We start from the raw sequence: 18,111 nt of genomic DNA on the forward strand, positions 1-18,111 counted from the left end.
ACACACACACATATATTGCTTTAAAATTCTTATTTGCTAATTCTTACATTTGGCTCATCTCAGGGTGGTTCTTCATGTACTATATTTTCTCTTGAGAATAGGATACATTTTTCCTGTTACTTAGTCTATCTAATAATTTTGGATTTTATCCTAGACATGGTGAATATCATATTGTGACTACTCCATTATATTTCTCCTAATCATATTAATTTTTGTGCTTATTTTTTATTTAGTAAGAAAATAGCTTGGTTGGATTAAAATTATAACATTTCTGTTTCTATGAGAACAGCTGAAATGTTGGTTCAGTGCTTTTATTCTTAGCTGTTTAGCATCTGTCCTTCCTGTGCTGATTTTGGGTTCAGTTGGAGATTTGAATAGAGTTTACATATGGAATTTTGGGGTCCCTCCTTTTACCTTTTTACAGGATTCCCCTTTCATTTGCCTGTTGTTCTAGTTTTCCTGGGTCTGTCCTCTGGTTTTTTGGGCCAGAAAGCCTGCAGATTTTCTGTTCTATATGGCATAGATTTGGGCTTGTTGTAAAATAGAAGTTGATAAAATGGGTAACTTTCTCATTGCTGTTTTCTTTTTCTAAATGTTGTCTCCCAGAATCTGCCTGGTTTTGGCCACACTCTGGTGCCTTCATATATGGTTGACCGTTGAACAACTCAGAGTTAGAGGTACCAACTCCTTGTGCAGTCAGAAATCCATGTGTAACTTTTGACTTCCCCAAACGTAGCCTGCTGTTGACTGTCATGCTTAGTAACATAAGCAGTTGATTAATGCATATTTTGTGCACGATATGTATTATATACTGCCTTCTTACAATAAAGTAATCTAGAGAAAAGGAAATGCTATTACGAAAGTCATGAGGTAGAGAAAATTTACAATAGAACTCTGTAAGTTGACCACCTGAGAGATCGTAACAAACTGTAAACATACGGAGGTGGTCAGCGTAAGGAACTAGGCCTACTGTACTGATGCGTCCATGTGGTGACTGTTTGGTCTGTGAAAACTAGATCACTTAAGGATGTGGCCAATGTAGGGAGGTGGTCAACTATGGAAAGTGGGAGTAGATCATCACAGAGGTCTTTTTCATGGTCATTGTCGCACAGTGAGTAGGCTGAGAAGGAAGAGGCAGAGGAGAGGTTGGTGGTGTTGTCTGAGGGGTATCAGAGGAAGAAAAGTATCTGCATAGAAGTGAACTCAGGCAATTCAAACCTGTGTTATTGAAGGGTTGACTGTAGGTGTTTTTGTTTCATAGTTATCTGTAGGATTGTCAGGCTGGTAGAGGCTTTCTTGTCATTACTGTAAATAGGACCCGAATTCATTACTTCTTATACATAGGGTATTCTGCCTAATACTATCATTCATTTTAAGCAGGGGGTTAGGGTGGATGAATAGTTATATTGAACAATGAAAAATAAGGTTGAATAGGTAAGGAAGCAGGTTATAGGGAAAGGGAAAGTCTGTCCTGTGTCCTTGTGGATTACATTAGATACTTTTGATCTGTATCCCAGGAGACATGAATAATTGAGACTAGAATTGAACCTTCAAGACTTTCATTTGCAAACACATTTGTTTACATTGTACCTTAATTTCCTCCGAAGTTGGCCACGTTTGTTTCCGACCTGCATCATTTCACCTCAGAGCACTTATTCATAAAGAATCGTTCAGATGCTTGCTTCACACAGTTGTTTAAATCCTAGTCCGTAACTAAAACTAAGTAATTTATTCGGATATTTTTCAAGGGTGTTTACTTTTCACAATACTAATACACACTAAATTTATGTAATAAAATCTGCTTGCTGTAGGTCCCGGTCAAGACCTCGTCCACGTTCCCATAGTCGAAGCAGTGAAAGGTCCAGTCACAGAAGAACCCGTAGTCGGTCTCGGGATAGAGAACGACGTAAAGGCAGAGAGAAAGAAAAACGAGAAAAGGAGAAGGATAAAGGCAAGGACAAGGAGTTACACAACATCAAACGTGGGTAAGTCGAAGCAAGTCCTGCATGGTGATGACTTGGGATTCCAGGGCAATATTCAAGTGAAATGACTGTTGTCGGAGGTGTTTGTTATTCTTTCCCTGCTGGTTGAATTGCTGAAGGAGTGGAAGAAGATGAACAGAGAAAGCGGAGAATTCAGTAGGGAAGGAAGAAAGGATAAATCAGAATAGTTGTCTCAGATTTTTAGTGTGGTACATTATCATTTCCATCGTCATTTAGTAATAATATAACAAATTTCAGAAACACAACATCAACAGTAATATCGAAGTTTAGTATGGAAGTATAGGAAAATTTACCTAATTCTTTAGGAAAGTTCTAAATTCTCTTTTCTTTGTCATGAACATGAATTTAAAATTTGAAGACTACTTAGTGATTATAGATGTCTTTCAGCTTATTGTAAAGCAGTTATGAAAAAAGGGTAAATTTGAAACAAGGGAAAGGAAATGTGATTTATTATTGGTCAAGCCTCTTTCAGTGTAGAATGGGGCTTCAGCAATAGTGTGGTACGGTACATGTGTGTGTTAGAATGACTGTATCAGCTGATGAGGTCCAGAATTTATTTTTTGTCAATTTTCTAGAAGTGATATTATTATAACAGTGATTCTAGTTCTATCCATTGGAAGTTGAAATCCACTCATAGGTGTTAATCAAATTAGAAGATATTAAAATGAAACAATCTTATTTAGCAGCTTAAATTTACAGCATCTTATTGTTTCATTCAAAATTGGCATAGGGGTCTTTTATTCTTGGAATTTATCCCCCTTTGTCAGTCTTTCAACATTTTATGTATGTTTACTTTATACATTAATCTAAAAGTGTTTATCTTCAATGTATCAGTTTTAAATTTAAGAATTGACCAGGATTGTCAGTATAGTTTCCTGAGATCTTGATTCTAAGAGGAATTATTTATTTTATGAAATGTTATAAAACTCTTCTCTCATCCCTTTTTCTTCCACAGTTGTCTGTATGTTTATTTTTTTATTTCCAAATTTATAATGATGTTATATAAACCTGCAGAGATTGTTGGCTTTTAAATATCCTTTGAAATGTTAAATTTGTGTTGGAATTTGGATGGAGATAACATTCTATCCCCTTTTTCTCTCAGACACCCCACAACTGTTAATGTACATTGAACAGCTGTATTCCTGCAAAATTCTGAGTTCTAAAATGTCATAGGAGGGGAGATAGGGATTGGACATCTGGCTATAAGGAGAGGGAGACTGAGTTAGCCAGAGTTGGTGGAATAGAATGAGAGCCGGGAAGGGTATGGGGAAAACTCTTGGTGAAGGGAGAAAGTCAGAGGATGATAGATTTGAAGGGAGGCTGTAGACAGAGTTCTGAGCCTGGAAAATAGGGAGTAAGAGGAGGAATAAAATATATCACAAGGAGCTACCGTGCTTTTTGGTTCCTTTTTGATTTTTTTCTTCTTTTGGTTTAGTTTTTAGATATTATATTGTTTTGTGAAGTGTGACTATGAGTTTTATGGTCATTAAATGTTTGTTTTCTACCTCACCAATTTTACTTGTCTAGAATAATACATAATAAATTGATCTTATGTAAAACATTATTTGGAGGTTTTTAAAGGTAAGAAAATGAGAGCGTGAATAAAACAGGGAGATCTGATGGTTTCAAGAAAGGTGACATTAATCTTGAAAGTCTAGGCGGCTTTATAGGTTAGGCTCATTCATCACTCAGAGTCAATTGTGTCCTAGTGGACTGATGCCTAGATCGCAGGTTCACAAGATAATAATGTTGTATTTGTCGTTATTTTATAAGATTAATTTCAATAAAGGTAACGAACAAAGTCAAAACAAGAGCTATTAATTGAAGGGCCCTGGGGACTGATGCCAGACAGGTTTGTGCAGTCTGTATCATGATTGGAGTGGACCATAGTGACGCAGGGTGTTGTGTTAAAGTTAGTGCTGAGTACACAAATTCCTACCTATTTGGTATGCTCTAAAATCAGGATTTTTAAAAAAATCAATGTATGTGTTTACTTTGGTAGTATTTATGTATGTACAGATGAATCCTGTTTTGTTCCAGGAATAATTTATTACTGTTTTGTAAAGGTTACATGCTTAGTTCCTAAACCTGATTTTGAGCCATTCTGGACTTAGACTCTTGTATCACTCAGAGAATCTAATACGTGGTATACATGTTAGTTGTTAATAAATATATATTGATTATTTAGCAAATATAAGCATTTATTCATATGTTTTACTTGTTCAGTCAACAATATGTAGATCCCTTTTATTTGTCAGGTACTACTTTAAGTTATAGTGATACAATGTTAGTGCCAGTACTAGTTGTACTAGTTGCTGCTTTCATGGAAGTTCAAAAATAAACATTTATAAGAGGGAAGATATGCAAATATTACAGTGAAATTAGATGAATGTTTCTAGTAGGATAAGTAAAACAAGCTATGGAAATCTTGTTATCAATTAAGATAGTTTTGGTCATAAGTAACAAAACCTAACTAATAAGAGCTTAAACCAAGGATCAGCAAACTTTTTTGTAAAGGGTGATATAGTAAATAATTTATGCTTTCTGGGCCATGTTGTCTTTGTTGCAATTATAGAACTTTGCAACTATAAATAATATTGAATTAAACTAAGAGGCAGGCTGTATTCCAATGAAGTTGTGTTTATAAAAACGGGCATCTGCCTGGATTTGGCCCAAGACTTGTCGTTTGTCCATGACCAGCTTAAATCTTGAGTATTCTTACTGCTAATATAACAAGCAGTATAGAGTAAGCAGTGAGAGGCCCTTTTTATTCTTCTCACAGTCCAGGCTCGGCATGTTGGCTTTCATCCTCAGTTTTGACACATTCTGGCTGCAAGATATCGCCATGAACGTTAAGTTGATTGATCTAGACTAGTCTGTGTGTTGGGAAAGCCTCTAACTATGTAGAAGAAGCAATGTTTTCACATTGAAGGGAGGGAGGGATACATGTTTCATGCAAATGAACTTCATATGGAAAGGCTTGGAGGCAAGCAAGAGATTATGGTGTATTTGAGGAACCAAAGTCTAACGGGGCTTTGTTTAGAATAGAAAAGGCACAATGGTGAGAGATGATTTGGGGAGAACCTTACCTTATGGTAAAGCATTTGTAGTTAGTTATAGAGGTCGTGGAAAGCTAATGTAGGATTTCAAGTAGAGAAATGATAAGATCAGTTCTCTGTGGGGCCTGAACAAAATGCTTTATTCACAGTGGTCATAGTAATGATAAGCACCTAACATTTTACTTATATTGTGTCAGTATCAGGAATTTAAAGTTAGCAGTTGACGTGGATTGTCTCATTTAATAGTCGATGAAACAGGTGCTTTTATTATCCCTCTTGTATAGATCAGAGGTAATAAATGGCAGAGTTAGCCTTCTAATTCAAGTTGACCATCTGTAGCACTTTGCTTTCTAAAAGTACACTGTCCTAAAGGTCGTCATTTATAATTATTGATGATGAGAGGGTAGGGTTTGAGATCCAGTGATATGCTATTGTTCAAACTTTCCTAGAAAATAGCTCAATAGAACTGAAAAAATATTCTGTATCTTTTCCTGATCAGCTCACAGATTTGCTGTTTATAAAAGATTGATTCCTTCTTTCTCCTCTCTTTTCCTACTTGTCCACCTCAGCATTTCATCTGTTTATGCAGAATAATATTTAATTATATTCACAAATAATACCTAACCCTTAATTAAATTTATTTTAATGATGGCTTCTTTAGTGCTTTCTTCCCAGATGGCTTTAAAAAAATACATGGGTGGAGACAGAGGGAAAACAGTTCACAGACATTTGCAGTAGGACTCACGTATTCGTTCACTGTGATTGTGTGACCTAATGACAAATGTTTTAGCTTCTGCTAAATAACTTAGGTGCTTCCTCATATATGAAAAAAAAATAACACGGTGCCTCTGCTTTTTTAAGCATAAGATTATTTGTCTTATCAAATCAGCTTGAAAGTATCAGTATTACATGCATAGTGGTAGAACATAGATTATACATTTGTAAAGCACAAAGCAAGGAGAGAAAGCATAATAGTGACAAGGCAAGGTAAAGAGTATTTTACAAATTGGGAAAAACAAAACCAGGGAGGAAAAGAATGCTAAAGCAGGCATCAGTTGAACAATGAGGAAGGACTTTTTCATTAGACTTTTGAGAAAAAATATACCAAATTAGATAATTCTAAAAAAACTTTTTTCAAGTAGCAGCTAATTATAGTTCTAGAAATTTCTAGAACATTGAAATGGTTAGAATTTGTCTTATAAAGTCACACGGTAAAGTGTGGTCAACCAATAATAGAATATTTTTTACAGCCTCTGGTCTTTGAAAAATTAGTTGTGAATGTGATATAAATATCTACCAGTGATGTTCTACTATTTATTCTTAAATCATAGTGCTAGGTGTTGGCTCATGACTGTAATTACAGCACTTTTGGAGGCCGAGGAGGAAGGATTGGAAGGATCAGTTGAGGCCAGGCGTTCAAGGCCAGCCTGGGAAACATAGACCCCTATCTCTACAAAATGAAAATGATAAATTAGATGTGCGTGGTGTCACATAGTTGTATGTAAAGAGACCGTGGCAGGTGGATTGTTTGAGCTCAGAAGTTCAGGGTGCAGTGAGCTGTGATTACGCCATCCCACTCCAGCCTGGCTGACAGAGCAAGACCTTGTCCCTTAAAAAAAAGAAGTAGAATTTGCAAATTTGATTTAGATCAGATGTTGTTACTGTTGTAGTTTGAATGTCTGCCCTAAAATTCATGTGTTGGAAACACGGCCCCTAGTACTGTGTGGTAGGTGGGACCTATAAGAGGCACATAGATCATGAGGGCTTTAACCTCATGAAGAGATTAATGCTGTTAACCACAGGAGTGGGTAGGTTATCTTATGAGTGGGTTTCTTATAAGAGGATGGGTTTGCTGCCCTCTTTTCTCTTGCCCTCTTTGCTTTTCTGCCAAGGGATGATATGACAAGTTCCTCAGCAGATGCTGGCCCCTTGATTGTGTACTTCTAGCTTCCAGCTCTGTGAGCCAATAAATTTCTCTTCAGTACATTAATTGCCCAGTGATATTCTGTTACGTAGTATAAAATGGATTCAGACACCTACTAAAATGCTTCTTCTTGAGTAACTTCAGAATTTATTCTTAAGTGTGACCTCCACTGTGACCTGCTACCATGAAAAGTAGCCTTTATTATTTTCCTTATTTAATAGTTTTTCAGTAGATGGGTGATATTTTCAGAAATGTACCTGGAAAGACTTTTGAGATATTTTACCAAAACATTCAAGTTTATCCATTCCTCTCTTTTTCTTTAAAAACTTTCTGAGATGAGAATTTCCCTCTAGATATACAGTATATTCTTCTGCAAGATGGGGATGAAGATACATAAAAAGTTAAAAATATTATAGGCAGTGTGTATGAGAAAACTAGTACCATGTAATAATTGTACTTTCTAGACAGATATTAGTTATGGCTTTAATCTTGGCAACATTCCAGTGCCTTCAGCTTTAGAGTTTCATGTAATAAATTCCTGTTGATAAGAGTTTTTTTTTTCCTGCCTAGTGTTTGGCAAAAGATGTTAGAAGTGATCTGGGAAGACTGGACTCTTGAGTTTTGACAGCAGTTACAGACTTACAGAGCCTGTCATATTTTTCCTTACCTCTTATTTCTTTATTCAGCGGGAAGTCACTTATGCTAATTTACCCCTATTTGCATAGAGGTTATAGAGTTTTGTGGTGCCGAGCATGCTTAGAACTCCTTTTAAGTGTCTGTTTGGATCAAAGCGGGGCTGTGTGATAGCTGTTATCTGACACCAAGCTGTGTGGTGTTGTTTTCATTAAACATTTATCACACTTCCAATGTGACAGCAGGCAACTTTGTGCCAGGATAACATGTTTTCATGCAAAATTTATTGAAAAAGACGAGACTTTGTAAAGAGATCTTGTTGCCTTTCACCAGTGGCGAAGGGTAAATGTTTGGTTCATAAGTAGTGTACCTTTAACACGTGTCATTGTAACATGCAGAAAAAGCTTCCTACTGTCAGTTTTGTTGAGTAGGTAAATGACTACATCTTTATATCAGTGTATGCACTGGATTCCTTTTTCTTTTTAAAGTTTTACAGTTTCCTTGTGAATCGAATGAATATCATAACTGTGGCCCATTGTGTTGTTGCATATTTTGTACTGTAATGAAACTTACCGCCCAGTTCCCATTGTGCAGATTTGAGTATTTGTCACTAGGTATTAGTTTTGATTCAAGCAAAACAATCTGTAATTTTTTCAAAAAGCCAAGGCCAAGAAAGGGAATCTTATATAACAAAAGGAATAATCAGCAAAAGCAGGAGACCAGGGTTTCCTAGGTTCTCCCCCAGGTCACCACCTTTCTCTGACTCATTAGATGAGCACATTTTAATTATCAGAGAGATTGTCCTATGGGCTTTGACTTGAATTATGCTTGATCAAGTTTTCGATGGCATGAAATTGTAGCTTCATTTTTTTCTTTTAGTGATTGCTTGACTGTGAAAAGCCTTAGAATGAGAGAAGCTACTTTCACATTCCTTTTTCATTCCACAAGAGATTGAGGAATTAGGGTTATGTGAAGAAATTAGTGAGAGGGTGAAAAGTAGCCTCGTGCTGGACATTCTAGAAAGTTTCATCACATGGACTATGAAAAATTAGGGCAAACCCTTTGGAAGAGGTATTATAAAAGTTACATTGGCATTTACTTTCGAGAATAAAAGGAGAAAAGTAGGGAGTTGTGTGGAAGGAGCCTTGCCCTTGGACTCATTTAGAATCCGCAGAGGCCTTCAAATTCTGACTTGTGCTTTGGATCTATTTTAGAATAATTTTTTAAAAAGGCAAAACCGTACCTCATACAAATATTTATAAACACATGCCAAAGGTAGTATTTAAATCATTAAGATGTTACAAGTAGCTCAAAGGATCCAAAGAGCAGGCACATATGTAGGCCAGCAGGAATCTGGACATGAATTGCTTAATAGATTTAAAACTGACTTCTTCCACTTGGGGAAGGGACATTAAATTATACCTCTACTGGACAAAATATATTTGCACATTTATCGAAAATAATTATTTGCATTGCTGGCAGTTGGTTTATGGAGGTTTTTTTTTTTTTTTTTGGCTGGGGCTGGGTTTGAACCTGCAGCATATGGGGCCAGCACCCTACTCCTTTGAGCCACAGGTGCTGCCTGATTTATGGAGTTTTAAAATAATCTCAGACAAGGAAAGGTACCCTATGCAGGACACCCAGTAATCTTTTTTGATCATCTCAAGTCATTTAAAAAGTTTGCCTCACAAGGTAAGTTATTTTTGTTAACTTTAATTTATTCTTCAATAAGATGGGGATGATGACAGTTGAAAGGCTGTAAATATTAGATGCAGCATGTGTCAGAAAGTTAGTACTACATTGTAGTATCTCAATAAATGGTAGTAATTTTATTTCTAATAAATAAAACAAATTTAATTATTGGTTCTTGTGATTACCAATTTCTCAAGTATTATTCTTTTTTCTTCCTTTTGTGTTTCTTTATAAAGGTCATTTCCTCAGACTTGAATTCTCTTTCTTCTCTTCTTTATGGGCCAGTATCTATGAACTCTTTTGGGTTTATTTCAGATTTCATTTCTTTTGTAAAGTACTATCTACTTCTAGAGAGTTTTATGATTTATGTAGTTATAAATTACTTTGTCTGGCTTAGTCAACATCATATATTTACTTGTATTATAATAAGTACACAAATATTTATAGCATAAATAATAAGTTATTAAAAGGTGTTTCTAAGTAATTAAACCCAGCTTTTAAGCATTTAAAAATGACAAAAGCAAATTTTTGGTATTAGGAAATAACCAGGTTTCTTTATTACTCGATGGCTGATTCAGTGTGCGTGTGAACATACATACACCATCACATATGTCACCTGTGTCCCAATCTCCAAACTACGTTAAAAAAAATCCTATATAACTCACTCTCTTTTTCTGTATTTTAAATGTTATCAACCATGCTATAATTTATATAACTTATTATTAGCTTAGAAAACTGAATCACTTCTAGGATTCATAGTTTAAATACTGATTAAAATTCTAGGCCTCACTGATCACTCTTCATGCCTAGTCTAATTTATTTCAGAATCTTAATTGGTATCTCCTACTCTCTTGATTCGGTAGATGGTTACAGGAAGAGCTACCAGACTGTTCCATGGAGATCTTTACCTGATGGCCTTAGTGTCTGCCTTCAGTAAGGTTACGTATGGCTTTGTAAGCTAAAGATTCAGTGCTATTGTTAGAGGAATGTAAAGGGAATAAACTTGGAGTGCCAGTCAAGTCTTTTCTTCCCAAGTAAACAAGCAGGGCTCCTAAAAGCTAAGCTTTGCAATCACTCATTACAGTTCTAATTTATACCTGTTTGTAAAGCACCATGATATGAATGATGCTAAACCAAACTGAAGCAGTCTGTTGAGTATCATGTTTTAAATTCTAGGTGATTCAGTTCTCACAGGTTTTCTTCCAGTCCAATGATCATTGGATTGGCATCTCCAAAATGGAACAGATTGGAATAAAGTCTAATGCATGATTCTCATGGTAGATAAATCTTGCTCAGCACAAGTAGAGACTTAGAAATTTATCCTCTTTGATTAAATGGCGAAGATTGGGAAATGGATATCCACATGTTCTATTTTTATATCCTAATGTGATAGTATAAGGCAGTTTTAAAGTGGCTGGTTTAAATGTTCTTAAATGAACTGAGTATAGCCAGATGATAGGGATAACATACGTCTCTTTGGATAGATATAGAGCGTACTTTTCCACTAAAGCAGAGTGAGTTGTAATGCATTCCATTCACAGAAGTGTTGTTAACATATCTTAGATTTCAAGGCAATGAAAGTATATAACGAAAGAAAAGCTCCAGATGTTGTCATTGGGGTTAATGTTTTTCATTTAGTGCTAAGAATGTGATCCTTGAGTCCTGAAATTGCATACAACTGTGGGAAGGTAGGGATGAGTCTCAGAGGATGGAGCTTGTGAGCGTGAACACAGCACTCTCTACTGACATTGCGTCTGTGATGATCACTAGCATTGCAGGTGCAGTGGGGGGAGCACCACAGTGGTGCTGCTGTTTGAGTTCTCTCTGAATTCCTGCAGCAGGTTTTGAAACTGCAGCCTTTGGCCTCTGTGGACATACTGGCCTATGACAGGCCACTTGGTAGTGGACTGTGGAAATCCGTCTGGCTGTCATGTTGCGGCCTTATCTTCTTCTTTTTTTTTCTTTTTTGCAGTTTTTCTCCAGGCCTAGGTTTGAACCCGCCACCTCTGGCATATGGGGCCGGCGCCCTACTCCTTTGAGCCACAAGCACGCCTGTCTTTGCTTCTTTTTCTTCTGAGAGATGAAGAAGGGTATTTCACATTAGAAAAGAAATGAGTAGAGACCATGTTTTGAAAAATAATGCGTACTTGGAATAAATCATATGTAAAATTTGGAAATATTAGTATACTAATATTTCAAATTAATATATTAAAATATTAGTATACTATTTGGAATATCCAGTACTTATTTGAAAATTAAGTATCCTCAACAAAAATGGCAACAGATAGGCATGGGAGAAAAATGTTTTCATTGTTTAAAACTGTCTAGGCAAAGAAAACTGTGGTATAAATAATCAGCCCTCCATATACTTAAGTTCCTTATCCATGGATTCATCCAACCTCAGGTTGAAAATATTTTAGGGAGAAAAAAGAACAGTAAAAAATAACAATACTATAATTAAAAAACATAAAAATGCAGTATAATATCCATTTATATAGGATTTACATTGGGTTAGGTATAAGTAATGTGGAGATGATTTCAGGTATGTGGGAAGATGTGTGGGTTATATGAAAACAGTGCTAGTTTATATAAGGGACTTGCGCATCCACAGGTTTTGGTATCTGAGAGACGACTAGAATACTCCACCCCACCCCCCATCACTCAAATTAATAAGTAGCTATTTAGTTATTTAATCTTTAATTTTAAATGACTGAATAGTTACTTATTATCAGCCAATACTGTTAGATCAGTAAATTTGCAGTTTTAAGGTTATTTTGAAATATAGTTATGTCTCGCATAATGTGGGGGTTAGGAGTACTGACCCCTTGAGCTGTTAAAATGCTGTATGTAATTTTTGACTTCTCAAATATATAACTACTACTAACTTACTGTTGCTTGAAAGTCTTATCAATAAGATAAGCAGCTGATTGACACACTTTGTATGTTATATATGTATACAATATGCTGTATTCTTACTGTAAAGTAAGCTAAAGAAAAGAAAATGCTATTAAGAAAATCATAAAGAAGAGAAAATTTATTATTAAAAGGAAGCAGATCATCATATAGGTCTTAATTTTTGTCATCTTCATATTGGGTAGGTGGAGGAGGTGGAGAAAGAAGAGTGGTTTGGAAGCTCTCGTCACCATCAAGTTGTCTTCTGTTAACTCCTCTGCTGTAGTATCTGTTAGCGCTTGACTTTCCCCAGGATCCATATCTTGAAACTCTTTTAATTCTGCCCCCTACGCCTGCCATTTGCCACATTCACAATTTCTTTCTTGCTTTCCTTGATTGGCCGTGTTGTAAATCCTGTGAAGTCACACACAACATCTGGACACAGTTTCCTGCAGCAGGGATTTATTGTTTGGGTCTGGATGGTTTTCACTGCTTCTTCCATAACGACACTGGTGTCTCTCATGGTGTAATCCTTCCAGACTTTATAATGTTCAGAATGCTATCAGGGTTTTCTTCCATAGCATTGACAACTCTTTCCCTAGAGTACTGTAGATAATGAGCTTTAAAGATCCTTATGGCCCCCTGATCTAGAAGCTCAATAAGAGACATAGTATTTGGGGGCAAGGAGATTAATTTGATGCCTTTGTGTTGAATTCATGGGGTTCTGGGTGACCAGAGGCATTATCTAATATCGAAAGAACTTTATAAAAGGCAGTTTCTCACTGCCAAAGTACTTCCTGACTTCAGGGACAAAGCATGGATGGAACCAGTTCAGAAAAAGTGTTCTCATTGTCCAGTCCTTCTTATTGTATAATCAAAACACTGACTTTTATCTTTTTCCTTCAGTCTGGAGAGTTAACAGCTTTTTAGATAAGGGCAGTCCTGATCATAAACCTGATTGCCTTTGTACAAAACAGTCGAGTTAGCCTATTCCTTTCTGCCTTAAATCCTGGGGCTCATTTTTCTTCCTTACTAATAAATGTCTTTTCTGTCATTTTCTCCCCCAATTAAAGCACTTTGATCTGCATTAAAAATGTGGGGTTCAGGCAGATGTTTGTCTCTCTTTAAAGATTTTCTTAATTATATCTGGGAACTCTTCTGTTGCCGCTTGGTTGGCAAAAGCGGCTTCTCTTGTTATTCCAGCCAGACCTCTTCATAAAATTATCAAACCATCCTTTGCTGGCATTAAATTCTCCAGCTTTAGATCTTTCACCTTCCTTTTGCTTCAAGTTTTCATATGCCTTCTCTTTCTTGAAACATTATTAGAGTCTGTAGATATACGCCTTTCTTATTTCAATCCACATAAAAGCTGCATTTTCAATATGAGGTAAAGAGTTTCTGTGCCTTCTGCCATAGCTGCAGCAATGATATCACAAATTTTCTTTTTATTTTTTTACAGTGGTTCTTACACTAGATTCATTTATCTGGAAACGGCAGCCAACCACAGCCATAGACCTCAATCCATTGTAACTTAGCTTTTTCTTATGTCATCACTTTTCTGTGCTTCTTGGGAGTATTTTCAGCATCACAAGTGACCCTTCCTTGGGTCCCCTGGTGTTATTCAAGATTTATGGTACAGGCAGTCCCCAGGTCACAAATAGATGAGTTATGTACAACTTGCACGTCAGAACAGAGGCTATTGCATTAAGTCCTCATGTCACAAACATCCAACTGACATATGACTCACATGAATGGAGGCTATTATTGGGAACAGGTAAATGTGCGTTTTCCAACTTACATACAAATTCAAATTAAGAACTAATCTACATGTTGGTAATCTGGAGGCTGCCTGCATTGCACTAAACATGATGAAAAAACTGAGAACCATCAGAGATGACTTTTTACTGCAAAGTACAACTTACTAAAGAGAGGAACTGCTCAAGCAGAGCTGGTGTTTTGAGCAGATACTCTCAACACTTGAGCTCAGCAGAGTAGCAACAACGGGTGGCTACAGTGTTGTTACAGGAGTACAGTATGTGCTGTGGTGATTTTATGCAGTTCTATTTTCATACAATATCTTTATTTTTGTTTTTATTTCTTTAACTGTATGGTCCCATGTATGGTCTGTAAGGCTTTGTGTGTATAAGTTTTGATAATTATTAACCTTTTATAATACATTTCTGTGTATTTTATGGTAGTAAGTGACAAAATAAACTAATATTTTAAGCACTGTTACATACCTAATCTTTCTTAATTTTCTCTATATTTCTATACTGTGGGGATCATAAGATTTTTCAGATTACTACAAATCTCCACAAATTTTTCCTGATGTAGTTATTGAAAATATCTGCACATAAGTGGATCTGCACAGTTTAAATCGTGTTATTCAAGGGTCACCTGTATTGTGTGTAAACCCAGAGGGATTTTCCTGAGACTGTATCGCAGAAATGTGCTTTTGAAGCTAACAGAATAATGTCTGATTAAAATATTTACTGTTGATACTGTTTTTAGAAAATCTCACATGCTTTTATTTCTCTACTAGGTTTTTCAAGTCAGATTTGAGATATGATTGAGACATGCAGCAGGATTCAGTTCTTCATCTACATTTATGTGCGTTTGACAAACTGTGCTCTTCTCTATCTCTCACCACAGCCGAGATGCAGAGAGACTATGTCCACCCTCCCCAAACGGTTCTCCTTCCCCTGCTCCCAGTCCTCTGATGCACCTTTGGGTGGTTTTATTTACATTTAGCTTTCAGTCTACTTACTCTTTTAAAACCATCTGTTGTATCTAATCTGCTGTTAACTGTATCTGTTGAGTTTTTAATTTTCTGAAATATAGTATTTTGTATTTTCCTTTTTTTTTTTTTTGCAATTCTATTATATCTTTTTGATTCTTTTCATGGTTTCCTTTTCTCCACCAATTCTCAATTCATTTCCATCTTCTTTGAGTTACTAAGTTTAGTAATTTTATAGTTGATGACTTCAAAGTGTAGTCCCAGTGGGTTCATTTCTGTTGCCTGTGAGAGTCATCTAGAATAATCTTTTTAAAAATTTTTTCATTTTCTTTCTTTTTTTTTTGAGACAGAGCCTCAAGCTGTTGCCCTGGGTAGAGTGCTGTGGCATCACAGCTCACAGCAACCTCCACTCCTAGGCTTATGAGATTCTTTTGTCTCAGCCTCCCAAGTGGCTGGGACTACAGGTGCCCACCACAATACCTGGCTATTTTTTTTGTGGTTGTTGTCATTGTAGTTGTCACTGTTGTTTGCAGGCCCAGGGTGGATTCGAACCTGCGAGCTCTGGTGTATGTGGCTGGCACCTTAGCCACTTGAGCTATAAGCTCCGAGCCTAGAATAATCTTAATCAGATTTCAGTAGTTGTATTGCTCACTCTTACATCTCATCAAACAAATAAGCAAACAAACAAAAATTTCTCAGCCATTGTAGCAGTTTTCAGAAAAAGTACTGATTGAAATCACTTGGAATGCAATTACTAGAGTTGGAGTTTCCATCCTATTTCATTATATTCCATGTCCTTCGATGTCAGGAGTAAATTTGTCATCCTTCTTGTTTTCTATTCTTCCTTCCAAGCCATTGTTCTTCTGTTCTTTGTTTTAAATACAGTGAATTGAAATATATGCCGTTCAGTTCACTGTAAAATTTTCTTTCCCTTCCTTTCGTTGCCATCTCTTTCTTAGACAGTGCTCTTTTTTCTCTGAAGATTGGCATCTGGCTCACATCTTCCTGTCCTTAAATCACTTATTCAAGTCTTTAGTAGGTTACAGTTGTTCTTGGAGCTTTAGATGTGTCTATATAGCTACCTGTTGAGCATATCTAGAATGTCAAGTTCAACATATCTAAAACCAATCTCATGACCAACAAGGTTTCTCACATCCTTGAAGCCAAGTTTAAAAAATATTTCTGGGAGGTTCCACTACTGATAATGTTCTGAAAGCTCTTTTCAGACGAGTCATCCCACAAATAAGAACTCTGTGATTAGTTTGCAGTTTTCACATTGCCCTTTGAAACTATAATTATAGCTACTACATTTTGTCAACTCAGAATTAGAACACATGACCAGATGAACTTGAATGTACCTATAGGGTTGCTAAACTATGAATTACCAATAAGTAATGAGTCCTCGCTCCTGAAGAAAGCCATGATGTGTTGCTGTGGTAGATACAATAGAAACAACTTTAGACTGGTAAGTGTGGCTGCAAGTCTTGATCTTCTGACTTGCGTGTGATTTGAGGCTGATCACATAAGGTCTCTGGTTTTATATTCTTTAACTATAAATTGAAAATGTTAGAGTAAACAGCTACTAAGGCTGTTTACCTCAGTGGTGGAAAATAACTCACCAGTTTTGAATAAAGAGGAGTATGATATTCTGGGATTGAAGTGGAACGTGTTTTAGGATAACCCTAAATTCTAACATTAGACTCTTCTTGTTAAATTAATTACTCCACCTTTTCCACATGCCAGGACACTGGTGACTAATGAAAGCCTAGGAATTACCACGTAACTGATGCCCCCCTCCCTTTGTCATTTGTTCATCAAATATTTAAGAAGTACTTACTGTACCAGGCACTGAGCTGAGTCTTAGAGATTCATTCCATGGTGATCAATAACAGTGTTGGTGCCTGACTTTATGGAGCTTAAAGTCCAGTGGGGGAAAAGAGCAATTATGACATCACATAAATATAAATTTTCAATATTGATAAATGCCAAGGATAAGAGATTTGTAGTGCTTTGAACAGGATACAGTGGCAGGGTCTTGTATTTTACTTAGAATAATCAGGGTAAACTTTCCTAGAGAAGTAGCATGAGTAGGAATTAGTGAGGGAAAGAGCAGAGGGGAAACATCATCAACAGAGGCCCCTAAATTGGAGGAAGAGTGATATGAACAGAGGCTGAAGGGTGATCAGAGTAGCTCAAAGGGAGAGCGGGGGGTGGTGTGGGGTGGGGAGCACGGTCTGAAATAGGGACAGATAGGGGCTAGACTGTATAGGGCCTTGTAAACCTGGTGAAGGATTTTGGTCTCTATCTTAAGAGTAACAGGATGCCTTTGAAGTGTTTTAATCTGATGGGTGACATGATCAGATTAGTGTTTTGAAAAGATCACTCCAGCTGCAGTGTGGAAAACAGATTGTAGAGGGATAAGTCAGAATGGATGCAGAGAAACCAGATAAGTAGCACAGTGTTCTAGGGGAGATGTAATAGTAGTTTGGGCCAGGATTTTGGCATTGGGATGGTAGGAAATGATGAATTTGAGACATATTTCTATATTTAATGATGGATTTGATTTGATAAGTATAACAAAGATGTTAATAATAACCACTAGTTTTCTGGTTTACATTACGGGAATGATGGTGATATTTTTAACTAAGCATGGGTTACTTTAGAAGGGTATGAAGGGAAAGAACATATATTTGCTTTGGAAACACTGAGTTTGAGGCACTTTGGAACATTCGAGAGGAGAGATAATGTGGTCAGGAGAGTTCTGGCGTGGAGTCTCAGGTTTCAGGTCTTTTTAATTAATGTCTGTAACTCTCTAGGCCTTTGGCTTTGACTCTGACAACTACAGAGACTTATAAGAGGGAGGCTATAGTAAGCAAAGTAGCATCTTCCATGTGGCAAATTAAGTCACAGTCACTGCTGAATCTGACCCATGGGCCACAACAAGGATGAATATATTGTGCATGGATTACTTTGGATGCTGTTAAGATGTGTCTGACACTACTGCACTCACTGGAGACTGCAACGATGAATAAGACACAGTCTTTGGTCTTAAGAAACTTCCATCTAGTTTGAGAGTCAGATGCAAATAATAATAACGTTGTAGTATGAGTGCTGTGACAAAGAGATGCCCACTATACTTGGGGAGTGTGCTGAAAGGATATTTAACTTAAA

At 36.6% G+C, this 18,111-nt stretch overlaps 1 protein-coding gene across 1 annotated transcript in view; it reads left to right on the forward strand.

Annotated features, from left to right (window-relative positions):
* The window catches only part of RSRC1 (arginine and serine rich coiled-coil 1), a gene marked incomplete at its 5' end in the record, with an annotated part of 362,074 nt that overhangs the window by 84,804 nt on the left and 259,159 nt on the right, over positions 1-18,111 (forward strand). Inside the window, one exon of the mRNA XM_023515684.1 lies at positions 1,812-1,985. Within this exon, the coding sequence (XP_023371452.1) occupies positions 1,812-1,985 (174 nt within the window). The remainder of the gene's footprint in view (positions 1-1,811; positions 1,986-18,111) is intronic.

This window comes from Otolemur garnettii, unplaced genomic scaffold (genome assembly GCF_000181295.1).
Source record: "Otolemur garnettii isolate 467f Iridium unplaced genomic scaffold, OtoGar3 scaffold00076, whole genome shotgun sequence".
Classification (NCBI taxonomy): Eukaryota; Metazoa; Chordata; class Mammalia; order Primates; family Galagidae; genus Otolemur; species Otolemur garnettii.